The sequence below is a fragment of the Xenopus laevis genome, chromosome 1S (genome assembly GCF_017654675.1).
Source record: "Xenopus laevis strain J_2021 chromosome 1S, Xenopus_laevis_v10.1, whole genome shotgun sequence".
NCBI classification, from domain to species: Eukaryota; Metazoa; Chordata; class Amphibia; order Anura; family Pipidae; genus Xenopus; species Xenopus laevis.
Genome location: NC_054372.1, coordinates 202,185,712 through 202,203,876, shown reverse-complemented (window position 1 = coordinate 202,203,876; position 18,165 = coordinate 202,185,712). Strand labels below are relative to the sequence as shown.

General features: G+C 43.3%; 1 protein-coding gene across 2 annotated transcripts in view; it reads right to left on the bottom strand.

Moving 5' to 3' along the window:
• tln2.S (talin 2 S homeolog) overlaps positions 1 to 18,165 on the bottom strand; it is a 49,953-nt gene that overhangs the window by 7,310 nt on the left and 24,478 nt on the right. For both annotated transcript variants that reach the window (XM_041572140.1, XM_041572142.1), the window contains 26 exons: positions 17,723 to 17,836; positions 11,905 to 12,039; positions 11,341 to 11,469; positions 11,131 to 11,233; positions 10,514 to 10,722; positions 9,947 to 10,066; positions 8,461 to 8,658; positions 8,224 to 8,363; positions 7,723 to 7,816; positions 7,051 to 7,140; positions 6,816 to 6,938; positions 6,593 to 6,736; positions 6,314 to 6,475; positions 5,184 to 5,324; positions 4,915 to 5,096; positions 4,487 to 4,619; positions 4,251 to 4,352; positions 3,978 to 4,148; positions 3,423 to 3,572; positions 3,217 to 3,318; positions 2,977 to 3,096; positions 2,675 to 2,821; positions 2,411 to 2,577; positions 1,680 to 1,863; positions 1,148 to 1,273; positions 256 to 372 (listed from right to left, as the gene is read on the bottom strand). In XM_041572140.1, coding sequence (XP_041428074.1) covers positions 256 to 372; positions 1,148 to 1,273; positions 1,680 to 1,863; positions 2,411 to 2,577; positions 2,675 to 2,821; positions 2,977 to 3,096; positions 3,217 to 3,318; positions 3,423 to 3,572; positions 3,978 to 4,148; positions 4,251 to 4,352; positions 4,487 to 4,619; positions 4,915 to 5,096; positions 5,184 to 5,324; positions 6,314 to 6,475; positions 6,593 to 6,736; positions 6,816 to 6,938; positions 7,051 to 7,140; positions 7,723 to 7,816; positions 8,224 to 8,363; positions 8,461 to 8,658; positions 9,947 to 10,066; positions 10,514 to 10,722; positions 11,131 to 11,233; positions 11,341 to 11,469; positions 11,905 to 12,039; positions 17,723 to 17,836 — 3,603 coding nt within the window. The remainder of the gene's footprint in view (positions 1 to 255; positions 373 to 1,147; positions 1,274 to 1,679; positions 1,864 to 2,410; positions 2,578 to 2,674; positions 2,822 to 2,976; positions 3,097 to 3,216; positions 3,319 to 3,422; positions 3,573 to 3,977; positions 4,149 to 4,250; positions 4,353 to 4,486; positions 4,620 to 4,914; positions 5,097 to 5,183; positions 5,325 to 6,313; positions 6,476 to 6,592; positions 6,737 to 6,815; positions 6,939 to 7,050; positions 7,141 to 7,722; positions 7,817 to 8,223; positions 8,364 to 8,460; positions 8,659 to 9,946; positions 10,067 to 10,513; positions 10,723 to 11,130; positions 11,234 to 11,340; positions 11,470 to 11,904; positions 12,040 to 17,722; positions 17,837 to 18,165) is intronic.

Below are 18,165 nucleotides of genomic sequence, written 5' to 3'. Positions count from 1 at the left end.
TATTTAGATACATTATACAGTTCTGACACAAGTAAATAAATGTATTGGACCAGGCACACACGTCTCATAGGGAAGTGCACACTCAAACACAGGAGCAAGCACAGGGGCACACGCACAGGCAATGCTTCAGACTAATCTCAGACTAAAGTCAGACAGGCGGCAGTATAAATGAGAGACTGTTAGTGTAGTCCTGACCGCTAATTGTACAGATAGTCACTATTTCAATGGGCCTCGTTCAATCCCTGATAAACTCACCGCCAGCTCCTGCCGAATGTGCTCTATTGTGGCCTCCAGTGCACGAGTTCCCTTTGTAGCTTCATCTTCCACCGCTTTCACCGTCTTCAAAAGTGACGTCACATTCGTTACCATGACCTGGGGGCAGGCAAAGCAATTTGAGTTAACTGTTAGTATGATGTAGAGAGGGATTCTAAGACAATTTGCAATTGTTTTTCATTTTTTCATTATTTATGGTTTTTGAGTTATTTAGCTTTTTTTTTCCACAGCTCTCCAGTTTGCATTTTCATCAGTCTGGTTGCTAGGGTGCAAATTCCCATAGCAACCATGCATTGATTTGAATAAGAGACTGGCATATGAATAGGAGAGGACCTGACTAGGGGTCCTACCTGAAATGGCTTTTGCTCTTATATCTGTTCATACCCTAATCATTTCTATTGATCTTCTGCCCATAATTTAGGCCTGTATTTCTCTCGATCAGTCTCCTGCTCCTCCTCCCTATACATTGTTCATCCTATACTATGGCTTCTCCTCATGTCACACACAAATCCCTTCTCACTATTCACTAACACCCCTGATACTCAACAAATAGCTTCCTTGCTTTCTTTTCCAGCCAATCCCAATGGACCCTCCATAACTGGTTTATGAAAGGCAATGAAAAGAAGCATTCAGATAAAGGCAATGCAAAGCTGAAGCTAATCTCACTGGCAGAGGGGGGCACATCACTGCCAATTTCTATTTACAGATAAAACCTCTACTTCCCATCTCCCACCAACCTATTCACTTCTTCTTACCCCCCAACTGAGTGACCAGAGAAACTGTCTGTAGTGCCTAATTCTAGCACCTCTGCCTGACATATATATATATTTTATATGGATAGGACTCTCCCTCCTCACGCAGATCTTGTTTGTACCTTGGCCGAGTTCTTCAACTGATAGACGGACGGGTCATCACTGGATTTGCCTGCCGCCGCCTTGGTGGCACTGATGAGATCGCCCAAAGCCTTAGCCACATCTTTAACGGCATTGATTAGTACCACCTGGGGAGCACAATTCCATGAAGATGAATGGCCACTGACAAGTGTGACGAGCACAATATAAGTCAGAACTAACCATGCTGGAGTTGGCACTGGCCCTGCCCAAGGGAATTAAGGCTAGCACAAACACACACAGCTGCTTATGGCCCAGTTCTAGTCAAAGGTTAAGAAACACAGTGTTGTCTAGAGATTGCAAGTTATTGGTGGAAGACAGAAGCTTCTAAGGCAAATGTGTCCCACCCAGAAGGGATAACTAGGCAATTTGTGGTGTCAGAGATGTGGGTAGAGTATGTGATCACACAAAAAGCAGTCACTCTGAAGGGAAGTCTCACACATAAGCACTGTGCAACACATCCCTCTAGTGACTGCCTTCCCTCTGCAACAAGCAGTACTGTATAATCCCCATTACCTGGGTTTCTGGGTCGTCTGCACCCAGGCTGGCAGCGCCCAGTTTCACGGTCTCAGCGAGACGAGTGATTGTTGTTACAGACGACTGAGCTGCCTGAGCCAGTTTCTCCTGACTGGATGTTGCATTCTGCACCAGCACTTTGGTGTCCTCCACCAGAGCCTTTGCCGTCTTTAGGATCCCCTCCCTGTAACAGAGAGTCATATTTTCATATCAAATGGCCCCCTCTATCTACATTCCCTGAAATATTTATATTACTGCTGCCCTACTCCTCACTGTCAGACAATATATAAATACTATTTGGCCCCCTCTTTACTCCTCTGGTTTATTTATATTACTGCTGCCCTACTCCTCACTGAGACAATATATAATTCTATTTGGTCCCCTCTATAAACGTCCCTGTAATATTTATATTACTCCTGCCCTACTCCTCACTGTTAGACAATATATAAATACTATTTAGTCCCCTCTATACACCCCTGGGATATTTATATTACTGCTGCCCTACTCCTCACTGTTAGACAATATATAAATACTATTTGGTCCCCTCTATACACCCCTGGGATATTTATATTACTGCTGCCCTACTCCTCACTGTGTGACAATATATAAATACTATTAAGTCCCCTCTATACACCCCTGGCATATATGTATGGCTCACAATTCATTAAAAAGCCCTGCTGTAATCTACTAATGAATTTCAACCCTCCCAGTTACAGCCCCGTGTGTTGTACCGGTGATCAGCAAAGGTCTCTGCATTCTCCCGGTTGAGGGTTCCGGCAGTGGCAAACATGATGGTGGTGTCCAGATCAGCAATGATTCCAGATACAGCACTGGCTGCAGTAATACAAGCCTGCGTGCCACGGTTACCAGCCTGAAGAGCTGCAAGCACATGAGACACCTGAAGCCAGAGGGACAGAAAGGGAAGAATTAAATGTGGGTACAAGGCCACAAAGATTGAGGGGTGCGATTCACTTAATGATTGTGTGTGGTTTTACCTTCTCTGACACGCGCCTTGCACTCTCAATCAGCTCTTTCTTTGTGTAACTGTCATTGGGACTGCACTGAAGGGCTCCTGCCTTGGTTACAAGCAGTGAGCAGTTGTGTCCGAGTTCTTGTACTCGCTGCTTTATGTGTGAGCCAATCTATGGGGAGGAACCATATACATGAGAGAGGAGACACTGGAAGTGCTGCTAATGGGAGGGGAAAAGAGACACTGGAAGTTCTGCCAATATGAGAAGAAGAAAGAAGCAGAGAACTAGATGGATCAATATGAACCACACAGAATGGACAATCTCACCTCCTCATTCTCTGCTGTCATGGCTGCCGGTTTGGCTTCGTGGGCAAGTTGGCTGTATTCATTGGTTAGTTGGTTGGCCAGAGTTCCCAGTTCATCTGGGTTTGTTGTGGACTTTGTGACCTGAAGAAAGGAATATATTTTATTTTTCTGTACTGAGACCATGGAGGTAAAGCCAATCAGCAGCATGTAAGGAAGCAGAGTGTCATGACTGTTCATGTTACAACACTGAGTAGCACATACCATCTCTTGTACAGTTACTGCAATGGCCTTTGCTGTCTTCACCATAGTAGTCTGATAGTCAACAAAGGATCCCTCTGGTTCTCCTGTAGGCTCCTCATCCAGCTGTATAGAATAAGCAAGAAGTGTCAGTTTCTGGGACTAAGTGGAGACCATCTGTCAATGGAGTTAAGTGGAGTCCACATGAAAGGAACTCAAACCAACTTCACCTTATTGATGGCTTGAGTAATGGAATCGACCATCCCACCAACAGCTCCAGCTGCACTCGCAGCTTCATTAAGAGTCACGGTCAGATCTTCCACCGCTTCATGCATCATCTGAGCTGCCTCATCCAGAGCCTCCTGAGTGTGGGCAGCAACCTTAGAGGGAGCACAACAATTATTAGAGCCAACTGACATCCTAAGTGTTCCCTTCCAGACAGCATTAAGCTTCACTTTTTATCTCCTGTTCCATTATTTGTACATTTGCTCCCCCCAAATTCAATACTTTGGGCTTTGTTAATCTGTGGAAGGAAAGCTCTAAATTACATTAGTCTCTCTGGGGGGACTGTCTGTACACTGGTATGCACATAATGGGGAGCTCAGGATGACTATATTAACTATATCTGGCAGAAAGGAGCTCTGTATAACAGTACTCAAGAAGATGCTCAATTCAAGGGGAACCATGTAAGTCAGTGTATGCATGGATGAGCCCAGTGGGGGATGTCCCTCAGGAGACCACCCTAATGATATCACAATAGAGACATTCCCCTTTTTACTACAAACCTTGGGGTTTCCTCCAGCTTCCTTGGATGTGTAAAGCATCTGCAGTGCTGACTCTGCCAGGGTCTTTGTCTGGTCCAAGAGGTTCATTTGCTGCTGGTGATTAATGGTTTTGGAGGCAGTTCCAATGGAAGCATGGGTCAGTGGTTCAAAGTACTGGGCCATCTGGGAAACCTAAGAGAGGAAAGAGATGCCTAAGATAATGTGGCTGGGGGGGGGGGCTACTGTGTGGCTCCCTTAGCCCACTCACCAATCAGAAAGCTGCGATAGCATTACCTTGTGTCCCAGCTGTGATGAATCTGCTCTAGCAGCTGCTGCCATTGGCTCAATCAGATTGCTGATCTCTTGTACAGATGTTTGCATCTGGGTGTGCAAAGCCTGGGGAAAAAGCCATAAAAAATCAAATAAGCAATTCTTTTTTTTTTTTTTTGCACCCACAGATCTCATCTAATAGATAATAACACCCCACCACACAAAAGAAATGTCCCAGAAGCTGCCAACATGCTACAGACCTCTTGGGAAATTCCCTCCCGAGGAGCCAACTGCTGGCTGATGGCTTCCAAAGAGGCCTGGTCCAGATCTCGTACAGCCTGGTTGAGGAGCTCAATGGCCTGGTCACATTCTCTCTGACCTGGAGCTTTATCCCTATGAGAGAAAGAATGTATTCACAGAGGGAACATTGGGCAAGATAGTACCACCCATACAGGACTAGTCTACTTATTTAAAGAGGAGCCACAGAAGATCAACATAAATGACAGTAATCCCCTAGGCAAATCATATCAGCCACTGTAGTGTAATGCTCAGCATTGGTGATAAACGCAAGTGATGTTGGAAGAGAATCATGGGAGTTGTGGGACTTGAGCTTTGTATATATAACAAGTACCCAAGTGGCTGCTACAGAATCATGGGGAATGCTGACACCATTTCCTGCCAAACTCACCGCATGTTGGTGATCAGTTTCTTTATGGAGTCAGACACGTTGCGTGAATGCCCAGCCAGCACTGACCACTGAGGTGGATCTTTGGGGTTGGCGGCCAGAGAGCGAGCAGTCTGAATGAGCCCAGAAGAGCTTTCTAACATTAGCTTAGCTGAAGTAACGATGGGCTCCATGGCTCGAAGCCCCTGTAATGGGAACAGATTAGTCAGTAAAGGGACACAATAAAGATGTAGGAAATGCGTGCCCCAAACCAGCCCTTGTGCTTCACTCACTTCAGGAGAGATCTGGGCAGGAACACTGGCAAACTCTGGGTTGGACGCAAATGCTGTGAGATTCTCTACTGCTTGGATGAGCGGCACAGTCGCATTGCGGCACTTCACCCGATTCTCATCATTAAATGTCCCATCCAGAGCCTGAAGAAAAAGACAATTAGTTACAGTCACCAGGTTAGGTTATTTGTATAGAGCTCCTTGAAGGCAAAGCACTGTACAGCACAACAATACATTAACATAAGAAAAAGGGGGTCAATAATAAGTACAAATAAGTATAAAAATACAATACACATAACTATAAATTGCCTAGTCTTATACACCTTCCCTAATTCAGGCAGGCAGACTTTAGTTTCACTAGACTAAATATTATTCCCTAGTTCTGCTAGCCTCTGCTCCCTAGATCCCACAGGCTGGCCTCCAATCCCTTGATCCACCAGGCCATCCCTTTCGCTTCCTAGATCCCCCAGGGCTAGCCACCAATACCTAGATCCACTAGGACATCCCCTTTCGCTCCCTAGATCCGCAAGGCTGGCCTCCAATCCCTAGATCCCCCAGGGCTAGCACCAATACCTAGATACACTAGGACATCCCCTTTCGCTTCCTAGATCCCCCAGGGCTAGCCACCAATACCTAGATCCACTAGGACATCCCCTTTCGCTCCCTAGATCCGCAAGGCTGGCCTCCAATCCCTAGATCCGCCAGGCTGGCCTCCAATTCCTAGATCCACTAGGACATCCCCTTTCGCTCCCTAGATACGCCAGGCTGGCCTCCTCCCCCTAGATCCCCCAGGGCTAGCCTCTACTCCCTAGATCCGCCAGGCTGGCCTCCTCCCCCTAGATCCACCAGGCTGGCCTCTACTCCCTAGATCTGCCAGGCTGGCCTCCAATCCCTAGATCTGCCAGGCTGGCCTCCAATACCTAGATCCGCCAGTCTGGCCTCCAATCCCTAGATCCACCAGGCCATCACCGCTCCCTAGATCCGCCAGGCCATGCCTTTCGCTCCTAGATCCCCCAGGGCTATCCACCGCTCCCTAGATCTGACAGGCTGGCCTCCAATCCCTAGATCCCCCTGGCTATCCTCCGCTCCCCAAGTCTGCCAGGTTAGCAACTATTCAATAATTGAGCTCTTACCTTGATGGTTTTGACAAGATTAGCGGTGCTGTTAGCAACCTCCTTGGCAGACTGGACAAACTGTCTCTTGGCAACAGGATTGGAGGTATGGGTAGAGGCAACACGGCAGGCATTGCACAAAGCAGATGTATGTTTGGCCACAATAGTGGCAGCTGATAAGACCTGCAGAATCACAAGGAACAGAATAAGAATATGAGTTTGGAGTGAGGTTAATAAAGAAGGAGGGACTTCACTATGAATGGTCTATGAACAACATGATAGGAAAGTGTTGTTTCTCACCTGTGATTGGGTACAGGCAGGGTCTCCAAGGTTCTGGCACGCCATTTGAATGGCTTGATTGGCTCTAGCAAATTGTGTTGGATCTACCAGTCCCTGTAGTCCAGCATGGCTATTAGGATCAGATACTCCAACCAGGTAGGCAGCCTGAGGGAACAGGGAGATATCAGAAGATTTGCACCAAAGAGATAGACATATGGAGGCATGTGAGTGCAAGCTTATATACCTGAGCAGCAGCCTCAGTCAGTCCACAGAGAGCTTTGGAAGCAGCACCGACAGATTCACCAAACTCAGGAAGGTTACTGGTCTTGGCATTCTGGGAGATGCCGGCCATGGACTCCCCAAGTACCTGAGGGAGAAACAGAGAATGGGAGAATATTTCTGAGTGAGTGAGTATACAGGCACAAACAAGCGCATATGATTGGGCAGGAAACAATCAGGGTAAAGGGGCTAAACCTCACCTTGGAGTTTTCCATGACACTGTCCAAACAGTGGAAATAAGACTGGTCATTTACTGGCTCTGTTGGATTCTGGAGCAACTCCCGCACAGTCTGATTGAACAACATAGAAGAGTCAATGCTGAAAATCAAATGGGCTAATGGGCTGAAACTACTACAAATACCCATCCTGGCACCCCACCATGATGCTGGCCCATAACTAAAGACCCCTCGCTTTAGATAAAAACATTGGAACCCAGCAAAGGCAGCCCACTGTGTCATCCACCTGTAATGGGTTCTGCAAATCCCTGCCCCCAATAACCATATCTAGCTGGGCTGTTTACCATCATTGCACCAACCTTGAGTCTATAGTTCCCTCTTCCATTTACAGTCCCATCCCAAACAGCCATATATGTGACAATCAATTGTGTTATGCAATGTATTTATACTCCTCCCACCAAACTAACACCCCACCCTCTAACATCTTCCACTCTGTATTTGTCTCAGTTACTAGTATCATTGTCTCATCATTACTCATCCAACCCTTCCATCAAACTCTGCTATCTCACTTCCAATCCACTATCCCCAGTTCTGGCCAGCCATTAATACACCTCAATGCCTACTTCCCATGATTCCCAGACATTAGATATATAGGCCCCATGTCACTAATTCCCAAAATGGCTACAGGATAGTGACCTCAAGTTCTCGCAGGGCGTTGTCGCACTCCTTCTGCCCCGGTGCCTGCTGGGTACACACAGTGATCAGCTGGTTGATACTGTCGGTTACAGCCCTGACAAGGAGAACAGTAAACACTGTTACCATAAAGCACTGCCAGACGGCAGATGGATAAGTCCTGTACAAACTCAAATTGATTGGATGTAAAACAAAAAACTAATTGGGGTTATAATAAAAACGTACAAAGAGCAAACCCCTTCCCAGGCTAAAGGATACAATTAAAGTGCAGAGCGCTGGTAAAAAAACTGGATATGAAAGGGATAAAAGGAGGCTTGTCCAGCCTAAACTTATCTCTGTTTTTCACACTCTTTGGCCAAATAAATAAATAAGGGGCAATTCCGTCACCTCCAATTCACTGTAATTTTCTTGCAGGAATGCAACCATTATAGTACTTTATACAATGGTGTCACCTCCCCTATACACTCACATTACTTGGACTCACCATTACTTGGGTGCACTCACCTTGCTGCAGCTGCCAGTTGATTCTTGAGATTGGGAGCAGCTGGATCAGCAGAAAGAGCTTTAGCAGCCAGTAGCAGTTTACTAGAGGACAGAGAGATGCTCTTCAGATTGGAAACCACCTGAGCCTGGTCCTCTTTGTTCTGGATACGAATAGAAAATATGGAAATGATAATGATAGGAGAAGCACGGGCAGAGACAGAAATTTACAACATGAGAAGTTCAGGGTATTTATCCCACCTGAGACTGTCCTGCCATTTCAACTCCAGCCTGAAGAAACTCGTTGAAGTCCTGACTATATTTCCCAGAAGCCTTTGCCAATTCCTGTGGGGTAGTTCGTGAGGCCTGTACAAGTTCATTTGCAGACTGGTTAAGCCCAGCAGCTGCTTGATTCAGCTGGCTCTGAGCTTCCTGGAAGTTCTTTGTACCTGAAGGAAACTGAAGAACGCGAGAGAGAAAGAGAGGTGAAAATCCACGTGGGTGAGATACATGTGTGTTTGTAATTAATTCCCAAGAGTTTTGGAAAGGGTGTAATTAGCCCACAGGAAAATAAGAAAGTTCTTAGCAGAGAGGGGAAAGGGGAGAGAGTAAGCAGTAACTACAATGGATAGGAACAGGAGGGAATAATAGCCCTTAAGAGTGATGGAAAAGGGAAGGGAATCAGAAAAGTAGTCTCTAGAAATCATGGAAAAGGGAAGGGAGGTAAATATTCTTAGGAGGAACAAGAAGGGGAAAGGAGTAAATAGTCTCTACGTGTGATGGGAAGGCAGTAATTAGTTCTTAGGAGTGGAGAGAAGGGTAAGGGATTAAACAGTCTCTATGAGGGAAGAGAGTAAATAGTGCTTAGGAGGAACGAGAAGGGTAAGGGAGTAAATAGTTTGTATGTGTGATGGGAAAGGAGTAGTTCATAGAAGTGACGAGAAGAGGAAGGATGTAAGTAGTCTTTACGTGTGATTTGAAGAGAGAAAGTAGTTCTTACGAGTGATGGGAAAAGAATATGTAGTTCTTGGTAGTGATGGAACAGGAAGGGAGGAAGTAGTTCTTAGGAGTGACGGGAAGGGAGTAAAGGTGGCCATACACGGGCCGATAAAAGATGCCGACAGACCGAGTCGGCAGCTTATTGGCCCGTGTATGGGCCCCCCCGACGGGCTTCCCCGATCGAGATCTGGCCAGATCTCGATCGGATGGGATTAAAAATCCTGTCGGATCGCGGCCGCATCTGTTCGTTGATGCGGTCCCACGATCCGACCGCCTGTTTGCATTTGCTAGGATCTGATCGTTGGGCCCTAGGGCCCACGATCGGATCAGCCCGATATTGCCCACCTCAAGGTGGGCATATCGGAGGGAGATCCGCTCGTTTGGCGACATCGCCAAACGAGCGGATCTCTCCATGTATGGGGACCTTAAGTCTCTACGTGTGATTTGAAGGGAGTTAGTCGTTTTTACGAGTGACAAAGAGGAGAAGGGAGTAAGTAGTTCATAGGAGTGACAAAAAGGGAAGGGGAGTAAGCAATCTCTACGTGTGATTTGAAGAGAGTTCTTACAAGTGATGGGAAAAGAATATGTAGTTCTTGGGAGTGATGGAACAGGAAGGGAGTAAGTAGTTCTTAGGAGTAACGTGAAGGGGAAGGGAGTAAGTCTCTACGTGTGATGTGAAGGGAGTAAGCAGTTCTTAGGAGTAATGGGAAGTGAAATTGTTAGTCCCTAAGAATGAAAGGGCTCTTACAGAACTTGCTAGCAGTATCTTGCTGGCTTCTCCTATGCTCTTTATAGCAGCATCAACATCTCTCTGTCCAGGCAGGCAGTTTACACAGCGGCTCAGAGCCTGGGACACGGCTTTTGCAACCTGTATAAAGAAAGATGACAAAGTTATCAGAGGCCACTTACCCACATAACCTTGAAAGGTACAATGTAAGCTACACTCAATAGGCCAATTTTACCAATAATCAGCTCCATGTTTTCCTGCCTACTTTGTCTTATTGCTCCTTCCTCCCCAACATTTTCTTTATTCATTGCTCTCCCCTTCATCCACTTTTATTTTGGCTCAACATCCCTTTTTCTTGGCCCTCTCCTCCCCCAATCAAGTGTAGGCATCAGTATATAATTGCTCTTAAAGGAACAGTTCAATGTAACAATCAAACCGGGTAAATAGGTAGGATGTACAAAATAAAAAATTATAGGGAGCTAATATCCATTCACTTATTTTGCACAGCTTATATATTTACGCCATTAATACATAATTAGTAAACATTAGTTTTACACCTCAGTGATGTCTTGTACCAGTGAAACCCACCTGAACGAGTCTTTGCTGGCCCTCGGGATCAGTTGGTTTGCCCACTGCTCTCTTTGCTTCCTCAATTAAGTTCCCTGCTTTATCCATAACATCCTCAGCGCACTCCAACATGGCGTTCTGCACCGCAGGATCAGATGAATTTGCAGCTACTCCCCGACTGGCCTGTGCCAGTGACCTCAGAGCCTGGGCAACGTCACGAGCTGCACGACCTAGAACAGAAAGGAGAGAAGTAGTAGAAGGGGGGGGGCACAACTGAATATTATGAGGGGTTTGGTTTGGCAACAGTGACTGGAGCATCTCTGAAGAGGAGTCAAGTCATGGTGCCAATGTCATTTTTGGAGAATTATAGCAGAAGGTTGAGAGAGACAGAAGGGGTAGAGTGAAGGTCTATTCCATGGTAGTCAGACTAGTGGAGAGGTTGTGAGGGGTAGGGGTACTTTGTGTACAAGTCATGAAGGCGTAACATGTTTTCTAGATAAAGAGGAAATGGAAATGATTGAGGCATAATAACCTGGAGTGCGATGACAGAGGAAAGAACGGGGCAGGATTGAAGGCCAGTGGGTAGGTGTGGAAGGGTATAGGGTCAATACTGCAGGGCAGCTGGGGATTGTTACTACCTGTGTAGTTTTCATTCCCGTGGACGATCTCGCCCAGTAACTGAGCAATGGAAGAGCTCACGGCCTTAGTGCTGCTCCCCAAATCTTGAGCGCACTTCTCCATCTGGGTGAGACAATTGCACCAGAGCTTTACAGCAGGGAACGCGCAACAACACAAACTATCCAAATAGACACAAACCCCAAATGCAAATATGTGGGGCAGAAACTCACAGTCTCGCCTGGTAGTGGCTGCAGTTTGCCTTCCCTTGCAGCTGCTCGAGCCTCCTGAAGACCTTGTTCCAGGGATCGAACCAGATTTAGAGCAGAGTCGATTTCAAGTGGACCACAAGCCTCATGTGCCTAAATCAGAATATAAACAAAGCAGACATATTAGCCAATGGCTTCCCCAGAGTACCTTGAACCCACATAATAGTCAGCTGGAGATAATCAGTCTAGATCATAAGTTGCTGTGTTGTGTTGCTGTCCCAACGTGGGGCAGCAACACAAACACACAAACAGTTGAACTGAAGAAGTCACTCGGATGAGGGTGAAATGTTTTCAAGAAAAACTCTAAATGTCCAGTTGCCTTTACTAGACTCTACTAGATACTGTATATCATGTGCTGGATAAATGAGAATCTTCATAGACAACCAGAGAAACAGTTACTGGCCTATAAAACCTATTACTGACATACAGTGCCATGTTCCAATGTGTCTATAACACACAATCCTCCAGACTCACTGTGCCACATACACCACTCCCACAGATATCATGGAAATGATTAAATACATTTACCTTCTGTGCAGCCGTACGCAGTTCTGCCAGAGCCGATGCCAAGTTTTTGGTGCACTGGCCAAGTTGCATTGCAGAAGCCGGATCAGAAACGGTTGGTACAGCAGATTTTCCAGCTGTGACCAGTTTTGCACCAGGCTAAAGGGATAGGGAAATAAAAATCAAAAATTGTAAGAAAACAAAGTTAGTCCTTAGTCCAGTTCACTCCTGCCGATCCTGCTTCAGTCTCTCAACTGTGGTTTTGTTATATATGTCTAAAAAATGGATCAGCGCCTCTGGCAACGGAGAAAACAAACAACAGAGAAATACAAAGTGTAGTATTTCCAAACTTTAAATTATACAGCAAGTGCTGAAATGGGGGAATAGTGCTGTAACCGATTCCTTCTCCTTTAAATTCAGATTGAACTATCCAAAAGAATATCCAGTGCACTTCCCCTTTAAATAGCCTTTAAATCCTCTTTATCATGCACATAGGCATGATTAAGTGCCTGTGGGCACGAAACGCGTAAGGCGGAGCATCAATTGGTCTGTATGCCTACTTTTTAATATCTATGCTGAATAAAGAGTGATTTTTTAACTTTGAGAGAATTATTTGGAATATATCTTTGGATTTATTTGCAGGTTGCCCGGTTGTAGCCGGGATAGAGGTACTGCCGACTTGGTGGCTTTCCCCTGCAAGCTGCCGTTCTGTCCCCAACGCCTGACGCCTTTCGCTGATCCAATCAGCTTCCTCAGAGGCATGGGGTGTGTAGTTTGCTAAAAAGCCGATAGTGGCTGGTTTCCATGGTTACCCTTCCGGTTTCTATCCTTATACGTTCCATTCTGTGTTCCAGCCCTCTATCGGAGGTATCTGCTTTGTTCTGTTGCTATTCCTATGAGTCTGGGCAACTGAGCGTCCTGCTTATTTGAGTTCTCAATCCTTTGAACCTGAATATCCCCAAACGGGTTTGGGAGGGCTGTATTTTACATAACATTTTAGCGTTGTTGTTGATATTCTGTCTGAACAGTGTGCAGCCTATAAAGAATCCTAGATATATTCTTATTAACTAATACCCCCTGACAATCCATTGCATCTAAACATTTTTAATATTATATCTTAAAGTGCTTAGTGTGCTTTCAATAAATTACTTCTATAAAACTTCTATAAAATGCTGTGTTACTTAATTTTCTCATTTATAATTTAATTTAGTGTATGTTTTTTAATATTCAATCAATCAATTTTTTTTATATTCATAAAATTAAGTGATTCATTAATTCCTGTGTCTGTTTTCTTCTTTATGAGGTGTGACATACATTATGAAATATAATCGTAAATATGTGCTCAGTGATTAGGTTTCCTATTACAATTATTTTTAGCTTTTAAATACAGGTTGTCTTATAGAACTGCTTGTAAATTCATATCGATATATTAATCCTTTGGGGGTTAGGGTTTGCATATCATAAATCCATTTGCTTTCTTCCTGTAGCGTTCTTTTAACCCTATCTCCTCCTCTCCAGTTCGTCATTATTCCTGTTATGCCCCAGAATGTTAATCCTTTTGCATTCTTATCATGATATATTTGGAAATGATTAGACACACTGTGATTCTCCAGTCCTTTTTCTATATTTCTTACATGTTCATTTATCCTGTCTTTTAGGCTTCTGTTAGTTTTCCCAATATACTGTAGCCCACATGGGCACTCCAGGCAGTACGTCACATTTATAGTAGTGCATTTAATGCAACATTCAATATTGAATATTTTCTTGGTCACATTCCATTTAAAATGTTTCTTTTTTTCTGCATATCTACAGGCCTTGCACAGGGCGCATGGGTAAAAACCTTTCCATTCCTCTTTTTGTTCTTTCTTTCTTGTTCTGTCTGTCTGGATATGGTTTCTTACTAGCACTTGTCCTAAATCTCTTGCTTTTTTGTGTGTTACCCTATAATAGTGTGTCTCCTAAGATGTTCCAATGCTTAATTAGGATTTTCTGTAGTTCCTGGTGTATATGTAGTAACAAACATACACTGTTCATCCCTCTTATCTGTTTCTCCGATTGTTTTCTCCTTTATTAGGTCTATTCTATTTATTTCATTTACGCTCTCTCATGATTTTTGTAGCAAATCTTTTTTGTATCCTCTCTGTTCAAATCTGTTAGATACATGGTCCAATTGTGCTTTTAATTCCTCTATTTCTGAACAATTTTTCTTTAATCTATGGAATTGACCATATGGGATGTTTTTAGCCATGTCGGATTATGGTTACTGGTATTTAGCACGTAATTGCATACGTCCACTTTTTTAATGAATGTTTTAAAGTGTAATTGATCATTTTTAGATCTAAGAAATGTAGGCTTAGTGGACTGTATGTGGATGTAAATTCCAAATTTATATCATTTTAATTGAGTTCTCCAATGAACTTAAGAAGTTCTATTACACTAGTACAATGTCATTGATGTAGCGCCACCATAGGATTAGATTCTCCCCCAGCTGTGGTAGTATGTTCTGCTCTTCCCAGTGTCCCATGAATAGGTTTGCGTAGCTGGGTGTGAATCTTGTTCCCATGGCGGTGCCCCATGTTTGCACATAGTACTTGTCCTTAAACCAAAAATAATTGTGTTTCAGTATATGTGCTATTGCCTCTATAATAAATTCTTTCTGTTTTCCTGCTAGCATCATCTAAATCAGGGGTCCCCAACCTTTTTCACCAGTGAGCAACATTGAGATTTAAAAAGAGTTGGGGAGCAACACAAGAACAAAAAATGTTCCTGGATGGTGCCAAATAAGGGTTGTGATTGGCTATTGGTAGCCCCTATGTGGACTGGCAGCCTACAGGTGGGTCTGTTTGGCAGTACATCTGGTTTTTAAGCAACCAAAACTTGCCTAGAATTCAAAAATAAGCACCTTCTTTAAGGCCACTGGGAGCAACATCCAAGGGGTTGGAGAGCAACATGTTGCTCATGAGCTACTGGTTGGGGATCACTGATCTAAATAGTAGGAGATGGCTTTTACTCCAGCTTCGTGTTGGATTGAGGTGTATAAGGCCTTAACGTCTAATGTACATAGGATTGTTTTTTGTGTTGGTTTAATCTCCTGTAATATTCTAATTGTTTGGAATCTTTTAGATAAGTGGGTAGTTCTATTACATATCTTTTTATGATTTTATCTACATATTCTGAGAGATTGCATGAAATTGAGTTTATCCCTGATATTATGGGCCTCCCTGGTGGCTTTTGTATATTCTTGTGAATCTTGGGTAGTCAATAAAAAACTGGAATATTCGGGGTTTTATTGTATAGAGAACAATAGAGAAATTAATACAAATAGCAACAAACAAAGGAATATTAGATGCTAAAGAAAGTGACTATTTAGTCACTTTCTTTAGCATCTAATATTCCTTTGTTTGTTGCTATTTGTATTAATTTCTCTATTTTTCCATTGAACAATCAGATGGGATCTTCTCCTAGTTCTCTGTATGTGTTCTGATCATTTATTAGATCCAGGCACATTTTCTCATATTTCTCAACATCTATAATTAGGGATGGGCGAATTTGACCAGTTTCGTTTCGCCAAAAATTCGCCTCCAGTGAAATGTCGCCGACGGCCAATAAAGTCTATGGGCGTCAGAAAAATTGTCAAGCTGCGAAATTTTTTTGACCAGATTTTTTTTTTGACGCACAACACCATACAAATCTATGGGCGTCACAAGTTGAAAAAATTCGCCCATCCCTATCCATAAAGCCTTTATCCACTGGCTTTATAACAATATTATCATTCTTTTTTAAGGATTTTTAAGGCCTCTCTCTCTTTCTTGGTAAGATTTGGGTTCATTGGTTTATTTTCCACTTTTTTTGTAATTCATTTATATCTTTCTTGATAAATTGCTCATACAGTTGTATGTAGGGGCCTTTTCTTCTCCTGGAATGTACTTCAATTTATTTTTTAATCTCGTGTGGTAATAGCGTGGATGATTTACTGTCACTCCCTGGGTTTCTCTTATAATAATTACACTGTTTGAGAAGGAATTTTTCAATCTTATTTTCCTTATAAATTTCTCTGCATCGATGAACAGATTAAAGCCACTAATTCTGTTTGTTGGTGCAAATGTCAAGCCTTTACTAATGGTGTTGTACTTGGATTAAATATTCCTAATGTTCCCTCTGTCTCCCTATTTCCTTCTGATTTCTTATGGTCGGTTCCCCCTTTTTTACCTCTCCTCTTTCTTTGTGTTTTGTTCTCTTTTTGTGGGCTTAGTTTTACAACTTGTTTTTGGGGGGTCTTTGTGGCTGATATTGTTCCCTCCAGGTTTTTCTTTCGCTCCCCTTGTTCTGGTGTGGGTTCCCTTGTGTTTGTTCCCTGTTTCTTTCCTCCCTTCTGTCTTTTTTGGGGAACTGCCAATGTGTATCTACTATTCTCCGCCCCCTGCACAATTCTAAAAAATTAGTACTGATATTGTTTCTTCTTCCGTATTCATTATTTCTTTCATTATAATATATTATAGATGTTTTGTTTGTTATCTCTTATTGGTGAGACTTTTTTTTCTCTTTTGGTCTGTTCTTTTGGAACCAAGTTCTTACCTGTCCGTTATTATAATCCATTTTGTCTCTCCTGAATTTATGTTGTTTGGTTTCTATAATCTTTTTTTCTTCGTCACATAGTTTCTGTACTACCCCTCTTTCCAATGTTTCATATTCCTGTGTTTTTTTAAATTCCTCCTGATTTATTTGTAATTCCCTAATTTGTTGATCATATTTGGTCAGCTCCAAGTTCCTTTGTTTAATAATTAATTTGATTAAACTATTCGTGCACTCTTCTAATACCTTATTCCATTCTTTTTGGAACTCTACATCGTTTATACCAAGAGTTGGATTTTTATTTATTCGTAAACCTCTGGGTGTGATGTTGTGTTCCATATGTTTTTTTAATGTGGTTTTATTTTGTTATATAAAATACAGCCCTCCCAAACCCGTTTCTGCAAAATAAGGGAATATTCAGGTTCGATGGATTGAGAACTCAAATAAGCAGGACGCCGAGTTGCCCAGACACATTGGAATAGCAACGGAACAAAGGAGATCCCTCCGATAGAGGGCTGGAACGCAGAATGGAACGCAGAATGGAACGCATTAGGATAGACACCGGAAGGGTAAACATGGAAACCAGCCGCAATCGGCTTTTACGCAAACTACACGCTACACACCCCATGCCTCTGAGGAAGCTGATTGGATCAGTGAAACGCGTCAGGCGTTGGGGACAGAACGGCAGCTTTCAGGGTAAAGCCACGAGGGAGAAGGGGAAGCCGGCAGTACCTCTATCCCAAATACAACTGGGCAATCTGCAAAGAAAGTCTGCTTACGAACGCTATTTTAATGAAAATTTTTTTTATGTCTTTTAAGTTTTAATAAAATGGAGTACACTATATATTTCCTATTTTATATGGGGATACCCACGGAGTGTCAGAGGAGGAGAATAACCCAGTACAGATAACGTTACATGCGAGTTAAATACTACTTGTAAGTAGGCATTTCACTCAGTCTTGGTGGAAGTACCTGTAAAGATCACATGTACATGATAAAGAGGATTTAAAGGCTATTTAAAGGGGAAGTGCACTGGATATTCTTTTGGATAGTTCAATCTGAAGTTAAAGGAGAAGGAATCGGTTACAGCACTATTCCCCCATTTCAGCACTTGCTGTATAATTTAAAGGGATGGGGATACAGTTAATGCACAACCTGTCTTCTATCAATGCTATTGCAACTATATATATATGAAAGTACTGTACAGTATTGCAACTATATAGCAAACAGGAGGGATCTCTTATGGCTGCCAATGCCCAACACAACTAACCTGCAGGAAGTTCTGGCTGGCGCCGATGAGAGACAGCTGAGCACTGGGACTGTCAGGTTGAGACTGACTCCCTCTCACTCCTTGCACCAACATAGGGATCTGCTCGGCCACAACCTGCATCAAGGAAACAAATGTACACAAGCTGGAGAGTGTTTCCATGTTTTCAAAGACTGCAGTTTATACAAAAAGAGTGAAGAGAGTAATGTACTGGACTAACTGCCTTTTATCAGAGCCTTGGGTCAGGGCTGTACTATTAGACTGTATTGCGCTGGAGCTACGGGAGAGAGCACATGAGTGATGATCCCTGTGTATGAGTGGGATACAAGGGAATGATACACAGATAGATAAGTGGGAGCTCATATGTCACTGTACAGACTATATAAGGGAGTAGCATACTTAGTAAGAGGCATAACAGAGAGAAATAAAGAGCCACATTCTTGCAG